Below are 20,775 nucleotides of genomic sequence, written 5' to 3'. Positions count from 1 at the left end.
CATCCGGCGTGGAGCATCCTCTTCTTACGACGACTCTTCCAGAATGAAGGTTCCTTTAAGTGACGTCATTCAAGATGGCGTCCCTTGAGTTCCGATTGGCTGATAGAATTCTATCAGCCAATCGGAATTAAAGATGAAAAAATCCTATTGGCTGATGCAATCAGCCAATAGGATTGAGCTTCAATCCTATTGGCTGATTCAATCAGCCAATAGGATTGAGCTTGCATTCTATTGGCTGTTCCAATCATATTGGGTGTGTTTTCTTTTTAGATTAGGGTTTGGGCACTTGAAAAAGAGCTAAATGCTCTTTTCAGGGCAATGGGGAGCTAAGGTTTATTTAGTTAGGATTTTATTTGGGGGGTTGGTTGTGTGGGTGGTGGGTTTTACTGTTGGGGGGTTGTTTGTATTTTTTTACAGGTAAAAGAGCTGATTTCTTTTGGGCAATGCCCCGCAAAAGAACCTTTTAAGGGCTATAAGTAGTTTAGTTTAGGCTAGGGTTTTTTTTTATTTTGGGGGGGCTTTTTTATTTTGATAGGGCTATTAGATTAGGTGTAATTAGTTTAAATATCTGATAATTTCTTTTTTATTTTGTGTTTTAGGGTTTATTTTATAGGTAAGTATTTAGTTTTAAATAGGAATTATTTAGGTAATGATAGTAGGTTTTATTTAGATTTATTTTAGTTATATTTAAGTTAGGGGGTGTTAGGGTTAGACTTAGGTTTAGGGGTTAATAACTTTAGTATAGTGGCGGCTACGTTGGGGGCGGCAGATTAAGGGTTAATAACTGTAATGTAGGTGGCGGCGATGTTAGGGGTAGCAGATTAGGGGTTAATAATATTTAACTAGTGTTTGTTATGCAGGAGTGCGGCGGTTTGGGGGTTAATATGATTATTATAGTGGTGGCGATGTTCGGAGCGGCAGGTTAGGGGTTAATAAGTATAATGTAGGTGTCGGCGATGTCGGGGGTGGCAGATTAGGGGTTAATAAGTGTAAGATTAGGGGTGTTTAGACTTGGGGTTCATGTTAGGGTGTTAGGTGTAAACATAAATTTTGTTTCCCCATAGGAATCAATGGGGTTGAGTTATGGAGCTTTACGCTGCTTTTTTGCAAGTGTTAGACTTTTTTTCAGCCATCTCTCCTCTTTGATGTCTATGAGAAAATCGTGTACGAGCACATAAAACCAGCTCACCGCGGCTTTCAGCAGCGCTGGTAGTGGAGTGAGGTATGGAGCTCAATTTTGCTCTACGCTCACTTTTTGCCTGTTAACGCCAGGTTTTTATAAACCTGTAATACCAGCGCTGTAGGGAAGCTAGCGGTCCAATAACTTGCAAGTTATTACCGAGCAGCTCTTACTGCAAAACTCGTAATCTAGCCGTTAAGTAGCTTGAAGATAAAACTTTAAGGGACGAACCACGTCCAAATTATGAAGTAGACGTTCCTTCGAAGAAGGAGAATTAGGACATAAAGAAGGGACCACAATCTCTTGATTGATGTTGCGGTCCGACACGACTTTAGGGAGAAACCCTAACTTGGTACGTAGGACAGCCTTATCCAAATGGAACACCAGATAAGGAGGCTCACATTGCAAGCCGGCAATCTCAGATACTCTGCGCGCCGAAGCATTAGCTAGTAGAAAGAGAACTTTCCAGGACAACAATTTAGTATCAATTTCATGCATAGGCTCAAACAGAGCCGTTGCAAAACTTTAAGAACCAGATTTAGACTTCAAGGGGGAGCCGAAGATCTGAACACAGATCTGATCCTATTCAGAGCTTTATTAACAACTGAACATCTGAAAGCTCAGAGAGCCTCTTGTGCAGTAAAACAGACAAGGCCGAAATCTGTCCCCTCAGGGAACTGGCTGAAAGACCCTTCTCCAGACCATCCTGGAGAAACAACAGAATCCTGGCAACCTTAACTTTATGCAAAGTAAATTAACGCTCCTCACACTAGAATAAGTAGGTTCTCCACACCTTATGATAGATGTGTTGAGCAACTGGCTTACGAGCTTGAATGAGAGTACTGTATCAATAACTCTCTCAGAAAAACCTCTCTTGGCAAGGACTAAGCGTTCAATCTCCACACAGTCAGCCTCAGAGAATCTAGATTTTGATGAACAAAAGGACCTTGTTCCAGCAGATACCTGCGACAAGGTAACTTCCATGGAGGAGAAAATGACATCCTCACTAGGTCCGCGAACCACGTCCTTTGTGGCCACAATGGAGCAATCAGTATTACTGACACCTGCTCCTGCTTGATTCGGGCCACTACCCGAGGAAGGAGTGGTAATGGCGGAAAAAGGTAGATTAGATTAAACCTCCAAGGCACCGCTAATGTATCTATTAGCTCCGCCTGAGGATCCCTGGACCTCGACCCATATCTGGGTAGCTTGGTATTGAGACGGCAGGCCATGAGATCTATCTCCGTTGTCCCCCACATGTTGAATATCTCCGCAAACACTTCGGGATGGAGAGACCATTCCCCTGGATGAAAGGATTGTCTGCTGAGAAAATCCACTTCCCAGTTTTCTACACCCGGAATGTGGATCGCTGACAGCAAACAGCTGTGGGCCTCCGACCACTCCAGAATCCGAGATACTTCCCTCATTGCCACCGAGGTTATATTGTCTATTTGGAATCTGATAACCCGGGACGAACCCAGAAGAGGCCAAGCCTTCAGAGCATTGTAGATTGCTCAAAGTTTCAAAATTTTGATAAGGAGGGAGCATTCCTCCTGAGACCACAGGCCCTGTGCCTTCTTGGCACACCAAACATTTCCCCATCCTGAGAGGCTCGCATCCGTAGTCACAATCTCCCAGGATGGCTGAGAAAGGATGTCCCTTGGGACAGATGATCTGGACAGAGCCACCAAGAGAGCGATTCTCTCAACCGGTTGTCCAGGGAAATCTGTTGAGACAGATACGAATGATCGCCATTCCACTGCCTCAGCATGCACAGCTGGAGACGGAACCTGGCAAAAAGAATTATGTCCATGCTGGACACCATTAACCAATTACCTCCATACACTGAGCCACAGATGGCTTTAAGGAAGTCCGGAGGGCAAGACATGCCGAAGCTAGCCTGCATCGTCTCTGGTCAGTTAGAAATATACACATGGATATTGAATCTATTATAGTAACCAAGAATTCTACCCTGGTGCTTGGAATGAGAGAACTCTTCTCTAAGTTTATCTTCCATCCATGTGATCGAAGAGGAGAGAGAAGAAATACCGAATGGTCCTCTGCTAGACCAAAGGATGGTGCTTGAGGATGGTGCCCAAGTAGGGAGCTACTGCTATACCTTGGGTTCTGGCGACAGCCAGGAGAGCTCCTACAACCTTTGTAAAGATTCTTGGGGCTGTAGCTAGACCAAATGGAAGTGCAATGAACTGGAAGTGCTGTTCCAGGAATGCAAACCTTAGGAACTGGAAGTGGTCCCTGTGGATTGGAACATGAAGGTAGGCATCCTTCAGATCTATAGAGGTCATGAACTGTCCTTCCTGAACTAGAGGAAGAATGTACCTTATTGTCTCCATCTTGAATGAGGGGACATTTAGAAACTTGTTTAACCACTTTAGGTCAACAATAGGGAGGAAAGTTCCCTCCTTCTTTGGGACCACAAACAGGTTTGAGTAGTATCCCAAACGTCTTTCTGTGATAGGAACCGGAACAATGACCCCTAAGGAGGACAGATCCCACACGCACCCCAGAAAGACTTCCCTCTTTTCTGGTTTTAAAGACAGGCTTGAGAGGAGAAATCTGCCCTTGGGTGGATGAGATTTGAAACCTTTCTTGTATTCCTGAGCTATGACCTCCAGGACCCATGAATCCTGCACATCCCTGGACCAAGCGTCTAAAAATAGTGACATTCTGCCCCCTACACGATCCAGCTTTGGATCGGGGGCCGCCCCTTCAAGCCGACTTGTTCTCGGCGGGCTTCTTACTCTGCTTGGATTTATTCCAGGATTGAGCCAGCTTCCAAGTGCTCTTGGTTTGCTCGGGCTTAGAGGAGGCCTGCTGACATTGGGACTTTTCAGAACGAAAGTACGAAAATTAGATCCTTGTCCCTTAGATTCGTTTTTTATATCCTGCGGTAGGAAGGCACCATTGCCCCCTGTAACCATGTGAAATAATGGAGTCTAGGCCTGGACCAAATAAAATGTTTCCCTTAAAGGGGAAGGAAAGTAGTCTAGACTTAGAAGTCATGTCCCCAGACCAGGACTTCAGCCAGAGCGCCCGACATGTCTGCACTGAGAAACCAGAGATTTTAGCATTCAGGTAAATAATCTGCATGTTTGCATCACAGATAAAAGAATTAGCAATTCTCAAAACCTTCATTCTTTCGTGGATAACGTCGAGGGGACCCTCCACCTCGATCAATTCCGCTAAGGAGTCGCACCAGTAGGCTGCAGCTCCAGCAACCGAGGCAACAGCCGCTGCCGGTTGAAATAAATATCCGTATGCTGAAACATTTTCCTGAGAAAAGTTTCCATCTTCTTATCCATTGGCTCTCTGTAAGACGAGCTATCCTCAAGAGGTATAGTAGTATGTTTAGCTAAAGTGGAGATAGCACCATCCACCCTAGGGATGGATCCCCACAACTCCAGCTGAGAGTCCGGGACCGGGAATCATTTTTTAAAGGCAGACGAAGGGGAAAAGGAAGATCCAATTCTATCCCATTAGTTTTTAATAATATTCGCCATTTTTACAGGTACAGGAAAAGTTAGCGGTGCTACCCTGTCCTCGTACACTCTGTCTAATTTAGGGATCAAAGGTTCATCAGGCAACTTGGCCTCTGGAACCTCTGTCGACAGAACCTCCTTTAGAAGAAAACGTAAGTGTTCAATTTTAAATCTAAAGGCTGGTTCCTCCGCAGCCAGAGGCCTAGAGGTAGCAGACTCCGAACCAGAAATTTCACCCTCTGAAGACTCAGATTGTGACCCATCCTGGGATACTTGAAAGGCAGACAAATCAAGTAAAGCACTGGATGTCCCCTGGACCGGAGAGCTTGCGCTTAGCAGGGCGAGGTAGAGCACTAAGGGCCTCAGACACCGTCGTCTTTAACTGTGCGGTAAAGTCTGATGGTAAAAGGCTCCCTCCAGACGGAGGATCAGGCATGCTACGGGAAGCTGCATGTGACAATGGAGATGATTGATGGGTATGTACCTCGCGGGACAGCGAGTCCTCAGAGGTGGACGGCTCAGTCGTGCTAAAGGGGTTAACCTTCAAAGACATAATAACCTTGTTGATGCATATAGAACATAGTTGAGAGGGCGGGCACACCAAGGCCTCCTCACAATATAGACAGGTATTACTATTAGGAATAGAGGGAATACCCTCAAGCATATCGGGATCCTCCATAGCTTGCGCTAATAGTAGGATACAAATAAATGAACTTTTTATTTCTCACAAAAACGGCACCTATATACCCACAATGACTATGGCACTCACCACCTCCTAGACCCAGGCAACCAGAGAAGCGACCTCTTCGACAGCTAGCTCGGTTAGGAAAGAGAAAACGAAAGTGTGACCACACCCGGTCACGTGGTGCACAAGGCAGGACTGCTCCTGCTATGAGAAAAAGTGCGCCAAGCTACAAGCTGCACAGCGTTCAAAGTGAAAGTAAAAACCTGTATGTTCCGTTACCGCATAACAACAGTCTATGAGCCCCCACTGTTCAATAACCTCCCTCAGGAGATATTAACCCATGATTCTTTAAAGATAAAAGGAGTCACACTGTGACCCTGTCTTCAGCAATTTCAACATAAGTAAAAATTGAAACAATCTTACCAGAATCCGTACTGTGGAACAGAAACACAGCCTCTCAAAGGTGACAGTCTTGTAGCATCGCTCCTGACATGGACTTGAGTGAAGAAAGCAGACAGTGAAACTCGTCAACACTAGTTGCTTAAGGAGCTGTTAGCAGGCAGTCAGGATGGGTTCACAGAAAGACTCTCCCTGCATCTCCAGACTCTAACTTTTGTCAATGCTCTCACTGAGAGGCTGACAAGACTACTTAAAACTCTAGTTCAATAACGAAAGGCATATATCCCTCCTGAGGAACAACTTTGAAATCTTCTGACACTTCTCTACCTTGACAAAAGGAAAAGACTGGGGCATAGGTAAAGTGGGAGAGGTATTTAAGCCTTTGGCTGGGGTGTCTTTGCCTCCTCCTGGTGGCCAAGTTTAGTATTTTCCAACAGTAAAGAATGAAGCCGTGGACTCTCCTTATATTAAGAAGGAAATTGATAATAGTAGTAATTTAGAAAGTTGCTTAAAATTGCTGCTTTCTCTGAATCATGAAAGAAAAAATGTGGGTTTAGTATAGCGTTAAGGTTACTATGGTTACTGCTATTTATTTTTAGTCATATAGTTTACAGTTTACTGTATATTACAGAGTCTATATGTTTTTATATGTGTACTGCTGTATTGTAACTTTATTTATACAACTGCAATGTGCAATACATTTTATGACCTCAATAAATATATATATATATATATATATATATATATATAAAAAAATTTAGCCAATCAGTGCTGGCTCTTGTATAAGCGTTATCATTCTCCATGACAGTGAGCACAATGTTATCTATATGGCGCACACAAACTAGCACTGTCTGGTTGTTGCACAAGATTTAAAAAGCTAATAAAAAGCACTGAGATAAGGGGCGGCCTGCAGGGACTTAGAGGTTATAAGGTATAATAATATAAAAATGTTGGTTGTGTAAAGCTGGGGAATGGGTAATAAAGGCGTTGTCTACCTTTTTAAACAATAAAAATATGAAGTAGACTCTCCCTTTAAGGAACTTCCTGTCTATCACTTGGCTGTTTGGAATGGGGGCAACTTAAGCTACTTTACACGTGTAAAGATTCAGGGTAGCTTAAAAGCCGCTTTCATTAACAACCCTGAGGCATTGAGAGGGCTCAGTTGCTTATCAGCCAGCTGCTGTACCTTTTAAAATCTCTCGGTTGCAGGTCCTACCCCTGGCATGACTAGCTGTGATCCTGAATTATTAAAGGGACATAAACCTGCAAAGGAAAACATTATAGATTATTTTATTACTGCACCAATGCTTGCATATAACTGTGTTTAACTCCTACAAAAGCGGTTAAACACATAGTTAAAGTAAGCGCCACAACAGCAATGCATTACTAGGAGCTGGTTAAACGCATCTTGTGATATCTGGATCCCAGCTGCATTGCAATGTGTACCGACGAGATTCTGAGGTCATCTGAAACACAACTATACTTATGATCCGTTACTTCTGTGGTAAAACTGACAGACCCTCACATTGTCCCATACCCAACCCGCATTTGTAGTGGAGTAAGTGTGATCATAACGTGTGAGTGCGATAACCGCCGCTGAAACACTTCCACATCACACTTAGACTCTGCTACATTTTGTACTTTTGACATTAAAGGGACACGAGTCAAAATTACATTTTCATGATTCAGACAGAACAACTTTCCAATTTACTTCCATTAACCAAATGTGTGAAGTCTTTTTTTTTAGTTACACTTTTTGAGTCACCAGCTCCTACTGAGCATGTGCAAGAATTCAGAGAAAATACATACTGTATATGCATTTGTGATTGGCTGATTGCTGTCACATGGTACAGGAGGAGTGAAATAATTTTTGAAATTTGTTAGAAATATATCTACTACTGATTTGAAGCTCAGACTAAGTGCTGTTGTTTTGTCTCTTTATCAAAAGCTACTATAGTTTTTATCCCTTCTGTCAATTATATTGTATTTTACCATTTGTGTTATTTCATTCTTTATATATTAAACATCCATTATTCTTGTAAGGGATTGTAGCTTTGTATTCTAGTATCCCACCAGCTTTCATTAGCGCTACTTCTCATTGTTTGTGTATGTGTATTGTTTTAAAGGGACATGAAACCCTAACATTTTTTTTCATGATTTAGGTAGAACATACAATTTTATTCAACTTTCTAGGTTACTTTTCTTATTAAATGTGTTTCTTTCTCTTGGTATCATTTGTTGAAGGAGCAGCAATGCACTACTGGTTTCTAACTGAACACATGGGTGACCCAATGACAATATATATGCAGCCACCAATCAGCAGCTAGCTAGAACCTTGGTTCTTTGATGCTCCTGAGCTTTCCTAGATAAACCTTTCAGCAAAGGATAACAAGAGAAGGAAGCAAACTAAATATTAGAAGTAAATTTGAAAGTTGTTTAAAATCGTATGTTCTGTCTAAATGTCTAAAACAAATTAAAATATCAATAATAGAAGTAAATTGTAAAGTTGTCATAACGTTACTGTGCCTTTTAACCCCCTTGGGAGAGGTTTTTTTTTTTTTCTAGGAAGTTTCAGCTGAATTGGAGATTTTATAAGTTTTAGACCGTTTTTTCTTGTTTGGGTAAACACATCTTGTGAACCAATTACAAGAAACAAATGTGTACAGCCACCAATCAGAAGCTAGCTCCAACTAATGTATAGCTCCTCCTGAGCCTATTTAAGTATGCTTTTCAAAACAGGATACTAAAAGAAAATAAAGTAAAAAGAAGTCAATCCAAAAGACTTTTAAAATCGCATGTTCTATCTGATCCGTGAAAAATTCATTTTGACTTTACTGTCCCTTTAATAAACGAGGTACAATGTACATGGGTAATAATTACATATTTTACTTACAATTATTTATAAGTTGCAGTTAGGGTCGCCTCCTCAGCCATGTTTTCCTAGACCGTTATAAGTTACACATGGCGCAGGGTGTGCAGGGAGGAACATGTATAGTGTATATGAATAGTGCCGTGCAGAAACACAATACATATTCCTTGATTGAAATCTGTGCCTGACTCTGTAAGATTTGTTTGTATTTTATTTGATCTGTTTTTATACATATACATTTTTAATGTTGTAATAAATCCTTGGAATACATGTTCCGGTCTATGCCAGTGGGATTTTAAATAACATCTATAACTTAGAGCTATAGAAGCTCTCCCCCATGTGAGTACCGTTCATTTGGGTTGGGATATCATTTTATATGTAAACTGTTTTGCACTATGTCTATGTTTCTATCTTTTTGAGGAAACCACATTAAGACATTATTATAACAGAAGAATTCAAGAAAATAAAGTGGGACGTTCTACATCTATTTTCATCTGTGGTGAATTATAATTTAAGTATATTTTTTTAATTTCTATCTATGCACTGTGCTTGTTTGATCACATTATTTATTTGTTTTGTTGTATCACTTACATAGAGTGTATCACAGTGGGAACTGACAGAGTAGTGGCTGTGTTGTTAGCCTAAGGATTTAACATCCAGAGTTCAATTCTCCTAATAGCAAATTATATTTTGTGCACTGTTTGATCACATTTTTTTATTTTTTTATACATATATAGTTTCCTTGTTGTATCACTTACACAGAGTGAATCACTTTATATATATTTTTTGGTACAATACATGTTCCTCCCAGAAAACCCTGCAGCATGTGTAACTTATAAGTGTCAAGGAAAACAAGGCTGAGGTGACCACTCTAGTCGCAGCTGATGATTACACCAGAGGTTGTGCACAAAACCTATGATCTATTTTTGGTAGAATAGTACTATATAAATATCAGTAATTCTTCAGTACCTTCGTGCCCAGCCAGCTGTACCCAGGAATTCTGTCTTCTCAGGGACCAGTGCACCATCGTGAAGAAAGTCTTCCAGGACTTGGTCTATAAAACAGTTACACACAATGTATTAGTGCACAACATTTTATGTGTCTTTTTAATTAATAAAGGCTTAATTAAAGGGGCGTGAAACCGCACATTTTTCTATCATGATTCAGATAGAGCATATCATTTTTAAACAACTTTCCTTTTCACTTGTTCTCTAATTTGTTTTGTTCTTTTGGTATCCTTTGCTGAAAAGCATAGTAGGTAGGCTCAGCAATGCACTATTGGGAGCTGGCTGCTGATTGGTGGCTGCACATATATGCCTCTTGTCATTAGCTCACCCAATGTGTTTAGCTAGCTCCCAGTAGTGCATTGCTGCTGCTTCAACAAAGAGAACAAAGCACATTGGAAAGTTGTTAAAAAATATACACTCTTTCTGCAGCATGAAAGAAAATTAAATTCTTTGTATTCACTTCTGCCTAAACTGCTTTGCAAGCCTGTGGTCATTTTAAAGGGACAGTGTACATCAATTTTCATATAACTGCATGCAATAGACCCTACTATAGAGAATAATATGCACAGATACTAATCTAAAAATCCAGTATAAAACCTTTTAAAAACTTACTTAGAAGCTCCCTGTTACGGTACCAACAGGATACCAAGGTTTAATACCAGATGGAAGATGCCCTGAATGTGAGATCAGCAACTCACAACCCAGCTAATTCCCCCCTCAAACATGAGACCAGGCTCCACATTGAAGGTTAAAACAGAATGTAATTTATTGAAGGCTAGATGCCCAGTATTTATGCAGGTCTGACCCCAGATGGGGGGTTGAAAGAATATTGTACATTAGATAGAGGGAAAATGCCCTTTGACATGATACAATAGAATTACATTACTTAAGCAGATAACAAGTTAAACACAAGACACACACATAAGCCTCTCTTATCACTTGGGCGTCTGCTCTCTGGATGGGATTAAACAATGTGAATGTTTATCACTAAAACTTAATTACAGTACACAATAGCTGATGCTACCAAACCTGTCTTTAGAAAATAGCTTCTCAAAGCTGAACAAAGTTAACTCTTTCAGTACTGACAGAAGGGTCTGTCACACTCCCAATTTAGCACTGTTGATAAGGCTGGAACACCCAATGAAAGGGGCTGAGAGCAGACCCCCCTCCCCCTAGATATGAAAAGACCCTTTAGACAAACAAGAATAGCACAAATCTGTAGACTTGGATCTGCATCTGAAACTTTTGGGCTTAGTTAGGAGTCTGAATCAGCACAATGTTATCAAAGATTTAGAAAAAAGATACATTGTTACAAAAACACTCCCAGAAGTGCTTTATAAATGGATCATCTACAAAACATTTATACAAAGAAAATCTAGTGTAAAATGTCCCTTTAACTGAAAATGTAGTTATACATATTTTTGTACCACCAAAATGCATCAAATCCATGTTCAAAGGGTTAGAATATTGGTGTAGATTTCCCAAACAATGTAACACTATCCCACATTCTAACGTAACACTATACAGAATCCAGCAAGTATTCCTTCCCTTGTAAAAAAAACAAGCAATTTTAGTAAAGTTTGCTTTAGACACATAGTTATAATGAAATTCTCTCTCTCTCTCTCTCTCTCTCTCTCTATATATATATATATATATATTATATATATATATATATATATATATATATATATATATATATATATATATATATATATATATATATATATATATATATATATATATATATATATATATTTAAACAAGAAGAAATAGACCCTTATTTCTCCAGCACCCAACTATGTCTGAAAAATATATACTTTTAGACAAGGAAAGATTAATGAGTCAATAATTCACATACTCTATGAAAATGCGTAATTATAAGATTTATATATCAATATCAGCATAACAATAAATCATAAGCATGACCCCCAAATTATAAGGTTCAAAGTCCACAACCCGGGTTGTTAGTGGAAGTTAGTAAGTTAGTCCGTTAATTAACCGGTATTGGATAATTTCAAAATGCCTTTGTTATGGCACATTTGTAATCCCAGGATTGGAAACCAACGTTAATGCAAGGACAGCACCAATTATTGTGTAACACTAACACAGCAGGTGTAACTTGTATCTTCGTACTCCCAATGCAAATTTGTAACTGTATCACTTTCAGCAAAAAAATGGCAACTCTTCCATACCACATTTAACTCGCTGTGACAGTTCTATGTTGCGTGTAGAGACATAATAAACAAGTACCTGCTTCCTCGATGTTTCAATAGTGACATATTATGGTGCCATATCTACCTGCTCGTTGCTTCCAATTGTTTCGATTGAAACCGGGTTTGGAGATATCACCTTTGCTTTTTCCTCCGTACTTTCTTGGCTCTTTCAGTGCATCCGCACGCCTTAGTTTTCACTGGAGTATGATTATCTTTGGGAATCAGCTGTTGGACGGTGCTCAGCTGCTGCACCACTCCAACCAAACAAACAAGCAGCTACGCGCGTTTCACCCGGGTTCCATTCGGGCTTCTTCCGGCTGTGCATGATTGGAGATTGCTCTCCATAACATTTAAACAGTATGCTCCGCCTTCAATTGACTTTTTCAGAAAAACAATATATTTAAGCCATTCAGGTGAAATGTTAGACAAATGTAACTAACTATCATGCTTATGATTTATTGTTATGCTGATATTGATATATAAATCTTATAATTACGCATTTTCATAGAGTATGTGAATTATTGACTCAATAATCTTTCCTTGTCTAAAAGTATATATTTTTCAGACATAGTTGGGTGCTGGAGAAATAAGGGTCTATTTCTTCTTGTTTAAATGTATATTAACTAAATACCCTTATCCGTGCACTATACTGAGAAGTGTGGTCCTATATAGGACACACAATATCTTATCTCAGTATATAGAACTGTGACATTTATTAAACTAGGGGTGCTGGCACAATTTATATAAATATATATATATATATATATATATATATATATATATATATATATATTGAGTAATTAATAACTTATTAGAATTTAATTTACCCATTATACATTTTGCAATTACGATTGCCAAAAACGTACTTTCTTTAAATAAAATTAAGTTCCACTTTAAATATCTTCCTGGCTTGTTTCCTAGCACACACTGAATCAGTGTTTACTTTTAGCTAATTGAGACTCCCCTTTCCTGTGCCGCGCATGCACTTCAATAACAAGCACATGCTCAGTGACGTTAATCCATAGTGGAATTTGCTTGGCTAAATTAAGTATGCGTTTGTAACGATACTATGTATGCATGTAATTTATCCATGGACTATAGTGAGCCACATGGCTAAGCTTTTGATTGGTCAGTGAAGATGTGTATGAGGGTGAAAAAAAAAGACTACAAAGAACGAGGGCTAGATGGGGAGCAACACTAATATGCAGAAATATTGATGCCGAAAACACATTCACAACTAAGTATGGCAAAAACAAAAAATACTATTAGGGGGGTAGTTATCAAGCCGTCTACTTTTCTGGCTTCGCCGGCCCAATACGCCCGCCTAAGCTCGCCTCACATTGCCGCCGCGGACCTGAAAAAATACGCCTAAGTTATCAAATAAAGCTGTCAAAAAACCGCGGGGCGATGAGCAGCGGACTGTGAGAGTTATCACTCATCCGATCTCGCTGCTCTTCGGCTTTTTCCCAGCTTTATTGCTAGCCTGTCACTAAGCACTCACACTAAACTACACTGCTCTAACCCCTATACCGGCGCCCCCGGAGCCCCCCGCAACTAAATAAAGTTACTAACCCCTAAACCGCCGCTCCTAGACCCCGCCGCAACTCTTATAAATGTATTAACCCCTAAACCGCCGCTCCTAGACCCTGCCGCAACTCTTATAAATGTATTAACCCCTAAACCGCCGCTCCCGGACACCGCTGCCACCTACAGTATACCTAGTAACCCCTATCCTGCCCCCCCTACACCGTCGCCCTCTATTATAAAGTTATTAACCCCTATCCTGCTGATCCCGCACCTCTCCGCAACTAAATAGTTTAACCCCTAAACCGCCGCTCCCTGAACCCGCCGCAACCTATATTAAACCTATTAACCCCTATCCTGCCCCCCCTACACCGTCGTCACCTATAATAAATTTATTAACCCCTAATCTGCCTCCCCTACACCGTCGCCCCCTATAATAAATTTATTAACCCCTATCCTGCCCCCCACTACGCCGCCGCCACTGTAATAAAATTATTAACCCCTAAACCTAAGTCTAACCCTAACGCACCCCTAACTTAAATATTAATTAAATAAATCTAAATAATATTTTTATTATTAACTAAATGAATCCTATTTAAAACTAAATACTTACCTATAAAATAAACCCTAATATAGCTACAATATAAATAATAATTATATTCTAGCTATTTTAGGATTTATTTTTATTTTACAGGCACCTTTCAATTTATTTTAACTAGGTACAATAGCTATTAAATAGTTATTAACTATTTAATAGCTTACCTAGCTAAAATAAACTGAAATTTACCTGTAAAATAAATCCTAACCTAAGTTACAATTACACCTAACACTACACTATACTTTAATAAATTATTCCTATTTAAAAATAAATACTTACCTGTAAAATAAATCCTAAGATAGCTACAATATAATAAATAATTATATTGTAGCTATCTTAGGATTTATATTTATTTTACAGGTAACTTTGTATTTATTTTAGCTAGTTAGAATAGTTATTAAATAGTTATTAACTATTTAATAACTACCTAGCTAAAAGAAATACAAAATTACCTGTAAAATAAATCCTAACTTAAGTTACAATTAAACCTAATACTACACTATCATTAAATTAATTAAATAAACTACCTACAAATAACTACAATTAAATACAATTACATAAACTAACTAAAGTACAAAAAATAAAAAAAGCTAAGTTACAAAAAATAAAAAAATAAGTTACAAACATGTTAAAAATATTACAACAATTTTAAGCTACTTACACCTAATCTAAGCCCCCTAATAAAATAACAACCCCCCCCAAAATAAAAAAAATGCCCTACCCTATTCTAAATTAAATAAAGTTCAAAGCTCTTTTACCTTAGCAGCCCTTAAAAGGGCCATTTGTGGGGGCATGCCCCAAAGAAAACAGCTCTTTTGCCTGTAAAAGAAAAATACAACCCCCCCCAACATTAAAACCCACCACCCACATACCCCTAATCTAACCCAAACCCCCCTTACAAAAACCTAACACTAATCCCCTGAAGATCATCCTACCTTGTCTTCACTCAGCCGAGCAGCGATGGAACCGAAGTGGACATCCGGAGCGGAAGAAGTTAATCCTCCAAGCGGCGCTGAAGAAATCTTCCATCCGATGAAGTCATCATCCAGGCGGCGCTGAAGAAAAGTCTTCGATCCGGCCGATGTCATCTTCAAAGAGGCGCTGAAGAGGTCTTCTATCCGGGCGATGTCATCTTCCAAGCCGGGTCTTGAATCTTCCTCCCGCCGACGCGGAACCTCCTTCTTCACCGACGGACTACGACGAATGAAGGCTCCTTTAAGGGACGTCATCCAAGATGGCGTCCCCTCAATTCCGATTGGCTGATAGGATTCTATCAGCCAATCGGAATTAAGGTAGGAAAAATGTGATTGGCTGATGGAATCAGCCAATCAGATTGAGCTCGCATTCTATTGGCTGATCGGAACAGCCAATAGAATGCGAGCTCAATCTGATTGGCTGATTGGATCAGCCAATCGGATTGAACTTGATTCTGATTGGCTGATTCCATCAGCCAATCAGAAAATTCCTACCTTAATTCCGATTGGCTGATAGAATCCTATCAGCCAATCGGAATTCGAGGGACGCCATCTTGGATGACGTCCCTTAAAGGAACCGTCATTCGTCGGGAGACAACGGAAGAAGAGGATGGATCCGCGTCGCCTGCTTCAAGATGGACCCGCTCCGCACCGGATGGAAGAAGATTGAAGATGCCGCTTGGAGAAGATGTTTGCCGGTCCGGATGTCCTCTTCTTGCCGGATAGGAGGAAGACTTTGGAGCCTCTTCTGGACCTCTTCAGCACCGGATGATGGATCGCCAACCCCCGCTTGGGTTGGATGAAGATGTTGGAGCCAGGACGAATCGGTGAACCTGGTATGGTGAAGACAAGGTAGGAAGATCTTCAGGGGCTTAGTGTTAGGTTTATTTAAGGGGGGTTTGGGTTAGATTAGGGGTATGTGGGTGGTGGGTTGTAATGTTGGGGGGGGGTATTGTATGTTTCTTTTTACAGGCAAAAGAGCTGAAATCTTTGGGGCATGCCCCGCAAAGGGCCCTGTTCAGAGCTGGTAAGGTAAAAGAGCTTGTAACTTTTTTAATTTAGAATAGGGTAGGGAATTTTTTATTTTGGGGGGCTTTGTTATTTTATTAGGGGGCTTAGAGTAGGTGTAATTAGTTTAAAATTGTTGTAATATTTTTCTTATGTTTGTAAATATTTTATTATTTTTTGTAACTTAGTTCTTTTTTATTTTTTGTACTTTAGCTAGTTTATTTAATTGTATTTATTTGTAGCAATTGTGTTTAATTAATTTATTGATAGTGTAGTGTTAGGTTAATTGTAGGTAATTGTAGGTAGTTTATTTAATTAATTTATTGATAGGGTAGTGTTAGGTTTATTTATAACTTAGGTTAGGACTTATTTTACAGGTAATTTTGTTATTATTTTAACTAGGTAACTATTAAATAGTTCTTAACTATTTAATAGCTATTGTACCTGGTTAAAATAATTACAAAGTTGCCTGTAAAATAAATATTAATCCTAAAATAGCTATAATATAATTATAATTTATATTGTAGCTATATTAGGATTTATTTTACAGGTAAGTATTTAGCTTTAAATAGGAATAAGTTATTTAATAAGAGTTAATTTATTTCGTTAGATTAAAATTATATTTAATTTAGGGGGGGTGTTAGTGTTAGGGTAGACTTAGCTTTAGGGGTTAATACATTTATTATAGTAGCGGTGAGGTCCGCTCGGCAGATTAGGGGTTAATAATTGAAGTTAGGTGTCGGCGATGTTAGGGAGGGCAGATTAGGTGTTAATACTATTTATGATAGGGTTAGTGAGGCGGATTAGGGGTTAATAACTTTATTATAGTAGCGCTCAGGTCCGCTCGGCAGATTAGGGGTTAATAAGTGTAGGCAGGTGTCGGCGACGTTGTGGGGGGCAGATTAGGGGTTAATAAATATAATATAGGGGTCGGCGGTGTTAGGGGCAGCAGATTAGGGGTACATAGGGATAACGTAGGTTGCGGCGGTTTATGGAGCGGCAGATTAGGGGTTAAAAAAAATATGCAGGTGTCAGCGATAGCGGGGGCGGCAGATTAGGGGTTAATAAGTGTAAGGTTAGGGGTGTTTAGACTCGGGGTACATGTTAGAGTGTTAGGTGCAGACGTAGGAAGTGTTTCCCCATAGGAAACTATGGGGCTGCGTTAGGAGCTGAACGCTGCTTTTTTGCAGGTGTTAGGTTTTTTTTCAGCTCAAACAGCCCCATTGTTTCCTATGGGAGAATCGTGCACGAGCACGTTTTTGAGGCCGGCCGCGTCCGTAAGCAACTCTGGTATCGAGAGTTGCATTTGCGGTAAAAATGCTCTACGCTCCTTTTTTGGAGCCTAACGCAGCATTTGTTTAAACTCTCGATACCAGAGTTAAATTTATGGTGCAGCCAGAAAAAAGCCTGCGGAGCGTTAACAGCCCTTTTACCGCCGAACTCCAAATCTAGGCCAGTAGCTTAAAATTGTTGTAATATTTTTAACATGTTTGTAACTTATTTTTTTATTTTTTGTAACTTAGCTTTTTTTATTTTTTGTACTTTAGTTAGTTTATGTAATTGTATTTAATTGTAGTTATTTGTAGGTAGTTTATTTAATTAATTTAATGATAGTGTAGTATTAGGTTTAATTGTAACTTAAGTTAGGATTTATTTTACAGGTAATTTTGTATTTCTTTTAGCTAGGTAGTTATTAAATAGTTAATAACTATTTAATAACTATTCTAACTAGCTAAAATAAATACAAAGTTACCTGTAAAATAAATATAAATCCTAAGATAGCTACAATATAATTATTTATTATATTGTAGCTATCTTAGGGTTTATTTTACAGATAAATATTTAGTTTTAAATAGGAATAATTTATTAAAGTATAGTGTAGTGTTAGGTGTAATTGTAACTTAGGTTAGGATTTATTTTACAGGTAAATTTCAGTTTATTTTAGCTAGGTAAGCTATTAAATAGTTAATAACTATTTAATAGCTATTGTACCTAGTTAAAATAAATTGAAAGGTACCTGTAAAATAAAAATAAATCCTAAGATAGCTAGAATATAATTATTATTTATATTGTAGCTATATTAGGGTTTATTTAAAGGTAAGTATTTAGTTTTAAATAGGATTCATTTAGTTAATAAGAGTTAATTTATTTAGATTAATTTAATTAATATTTAAGTTAGGGGGGCGTTAGGGTTAGGGTTAGACTTAGGTTTAGGGGTTAATAATTTTATTACAGTGGCGGCGGCGTAGTGGGGGGCAGGATAGGGGTTAATAAATTTATTATAGGTGGCGACGGTGTAGGGGGGGCAGATTAGGGGTTATTAAATTTATTATAGGTGGCGACGGTGTAGGGGGGGCAGGATAGGGGTTAATACATTTAATATAGGTTGCGGCGGGTTCAGGGAGCGGCGGTTTAGGGGTTAATACATTTATTATAGTTGCGGTGGGCTCCGGGAGCGGCGGTTTAGGGGTTAATATGTATAGAGTAGCTTGCGGTGGGCTCCGGGAGCGGCGGTTTAGGGGGTAATAACTTTATTTAGTTGCGGCGGTGTAGGGGGGGACAGATTAGTGGTGTTTAGACTCGGGGTACATGTTAGGGTGTTAGGTGTAGACATCTCCCATAGAAATCAATGGGATGTCTGTCAGCAGCGAACTTGTACTTTCGCTATGGTCAGACTCCCATTGATTCCTATGGGATCCGCCGCCTCCAGGGGTGGCGGTTTGAAAACCAGGTACGCTGGGCCGTAAAAGTGCAGAGCGTACCTGCTAGTTTTTTGATAACTAGCAAAAGTAGTGAGAATGTGCCGCACTTGTGTGCGGAACATCTGGAGTGACGTAAGAATCGATCTGTGTCGGACTGAGTCCGGCGGATCGAAGCTTACGTCACAAAATTCTACTTTTGCCGGTCTCGAGCCTTTGATAACTAAGGCGTATCAGCCTCGCCACAAATACGATGCGGAATTCCAGCGTATTTGAGGTTGACGGCTTGATAACTAGGCCCCTATTAGTCTAGATTTGAGTTGCACTACATAATAGGACAAAGTTGTTAATGCATGTTTAACATAACTTTACAAAGGGTCAGTCATGATTCAGATAGGACATTTTACGTTTATCATCAAATTTGCTTTGTTCTCTTGGTATTCTTTGCTGAAAGCTAAACATAGGTAGACTCATATGCTAATTTCTAAGCGCTTGAAGGCAGCCTCTTATCTCAGTGTATTTTGACAGTTTTTCACAGCTAGACATTGCTAGTTCATGTGTGCCATATAGATAACTTTATGCTCACTCCCGTGGAGTTACTTATGAGAGGGCACTGATTGGCTGAAATGCAAGTCTGTCAAAAGAATTGAGATACGGTGTCAGTCTGCAGAGGCTTAGATACAAGGTAATTACAGAGGTAAAAAATGTATTAATATAACTGTGTTGGTTATGCAAAACTGGGGAATGGGTAATAAAGGGGATATCTATCTTTTTAAACAATACAAATTCTGAAGTAAACTGTCCCTTAAAATAACGGTAGAGAGGCACTCAACAGGAGACATACAGGTCCTTCTCTGTGGGATGGTTCCAACTCAGGGTGCAGCCTCTTTTTGCCTGAAATGTGGATTCTATAACCTAGAGGGATTTATCAGCACTTCAACTGACAAGGCTCACATAGGCTGAAATGTATGTCTGGGGTTAGCTATAAAAATGCTTTGTTCGTGAACAGATAATCTCTGCTGAGGCCAGTTAGGGACAGATATGTGGCAGAGTTAGGCTTGTGATGCCTGCTAGGTGCTCTTTCAGAATTGGAAACCTCATCATGTTCAAAGTTAAAAGGGTCATGAAACTCCTTGTTTTTCTTTCATGATTCAGAGAGAGCATAGACTGTAAAAAAGGTTTGCATTTATTTCTATTTTCTCATTTGTTTTGCTTTCTTGGTATCCTTTGTTAAAATGCATACCTAGGTAGGCTCAGGAGCTGCTGATTGGTGGCTGCATATACTGTATATGCCTCATATTGGGCTACATTACAAGTAGAGCGCTATTTAATGCTCCCGCTTGAATGTAAGCTTTTTGGCGCGTCGGGTCGCGCTCGTATTATGAGTTGAAAGTAAACTGTTCTCGCTTGGATGCTAACCCAACGCGCGTAAAAAGCCGAACTTAGAATATTTTGTGCAAGATAACCTATTTCCCAATAGAAAATAGGGAGCAAAAAAAGTGGAAAAACAACCTAACACCCAACTCACTCGCACACCTGATATTCTCAAGTGCGCTAACCCAGCATGAAAATCTCATATACAGGTGAATCCCATATACTTGATTGGAGATGGATGCAGTTGAATTCAGACAACCATATGGGAGAGAGAGAGAGGACACAATAGTGAACATAGTAACTGCTAAGAAGTGTACTCGCATAGTATAGAGTTATATCTAAGCTCTTAGAGGTAGAGCTTGTAGGTTTTGAGCCCCACGGCTGTACCAAAGGCAATGACTGAACGTCAAAGATTCCAGGTAAAAGATACAGAACAGTCAGGAGCGAGCCATGTAACAACCGTTAATATGATTGCCAAACGGCTTGATGCATTTATAAAAAAGGATCCCCCTAAGTCCAGACTTCAGATACAAACAGATACAAACATATGCATAGTCTCTGGGGCCTCCTCTGCCCCATCACCACTTTCTGTTGGAGTACCGCAAGGCTCTGTCCTCGGTCCCCTTCTCTTCTCAATCTACACGTCATCACTAGGTTCCCTAATAAAGTCCCACAGTTTCCAATACCATTTGTATGCCGACGACACCCAAATCTACTTCTCTGCACCAGATCTATCTCCTTCCTT

At 39.6% G+C, this 20,775-nt stretch overlaps 1 protein-coding gene across 1 annotated transcript in view; it reads right to left on the bottom strand.

The window, feature by feature from the left end:
• LOC128665880 (inositol-trisphosphate 3-kinase B) overlaps positions 1–20,775 on the bottom strand; it is a 310,718-nt gene that overhangs the window by 93,780 nt on the left and 196,163 nt on the right. Inside the window, exon 3 of the mRNA XM_053720127.1 lies at positions 9,603–9,687. Within this exon, the coding sequence (XP_053576102.1) occupies positions 9,603–9,687 (85 nt within the window). The remainder of the gene's footprint in view (positions 1–9,602; positions 9,688–20,775) is intronic.

The sequence above is a fragment of the Bombina bombina genome, chromosome 7, assembly GCF_027579735.1.
Source record: "Bombina bombina isolate aBomBom1 chromosome 7, aBomBom1.pri, whole genome shotgun sequence".
Lineage (NCBI taxonomy): Eukaryota > Metazoa > Chordata > Amphibia > Anura > Bombinatoridae > Bombina > Bombina bombina.
This window is presented reverse-complemented; position numbering and strand designations above follow the sequence as displayed.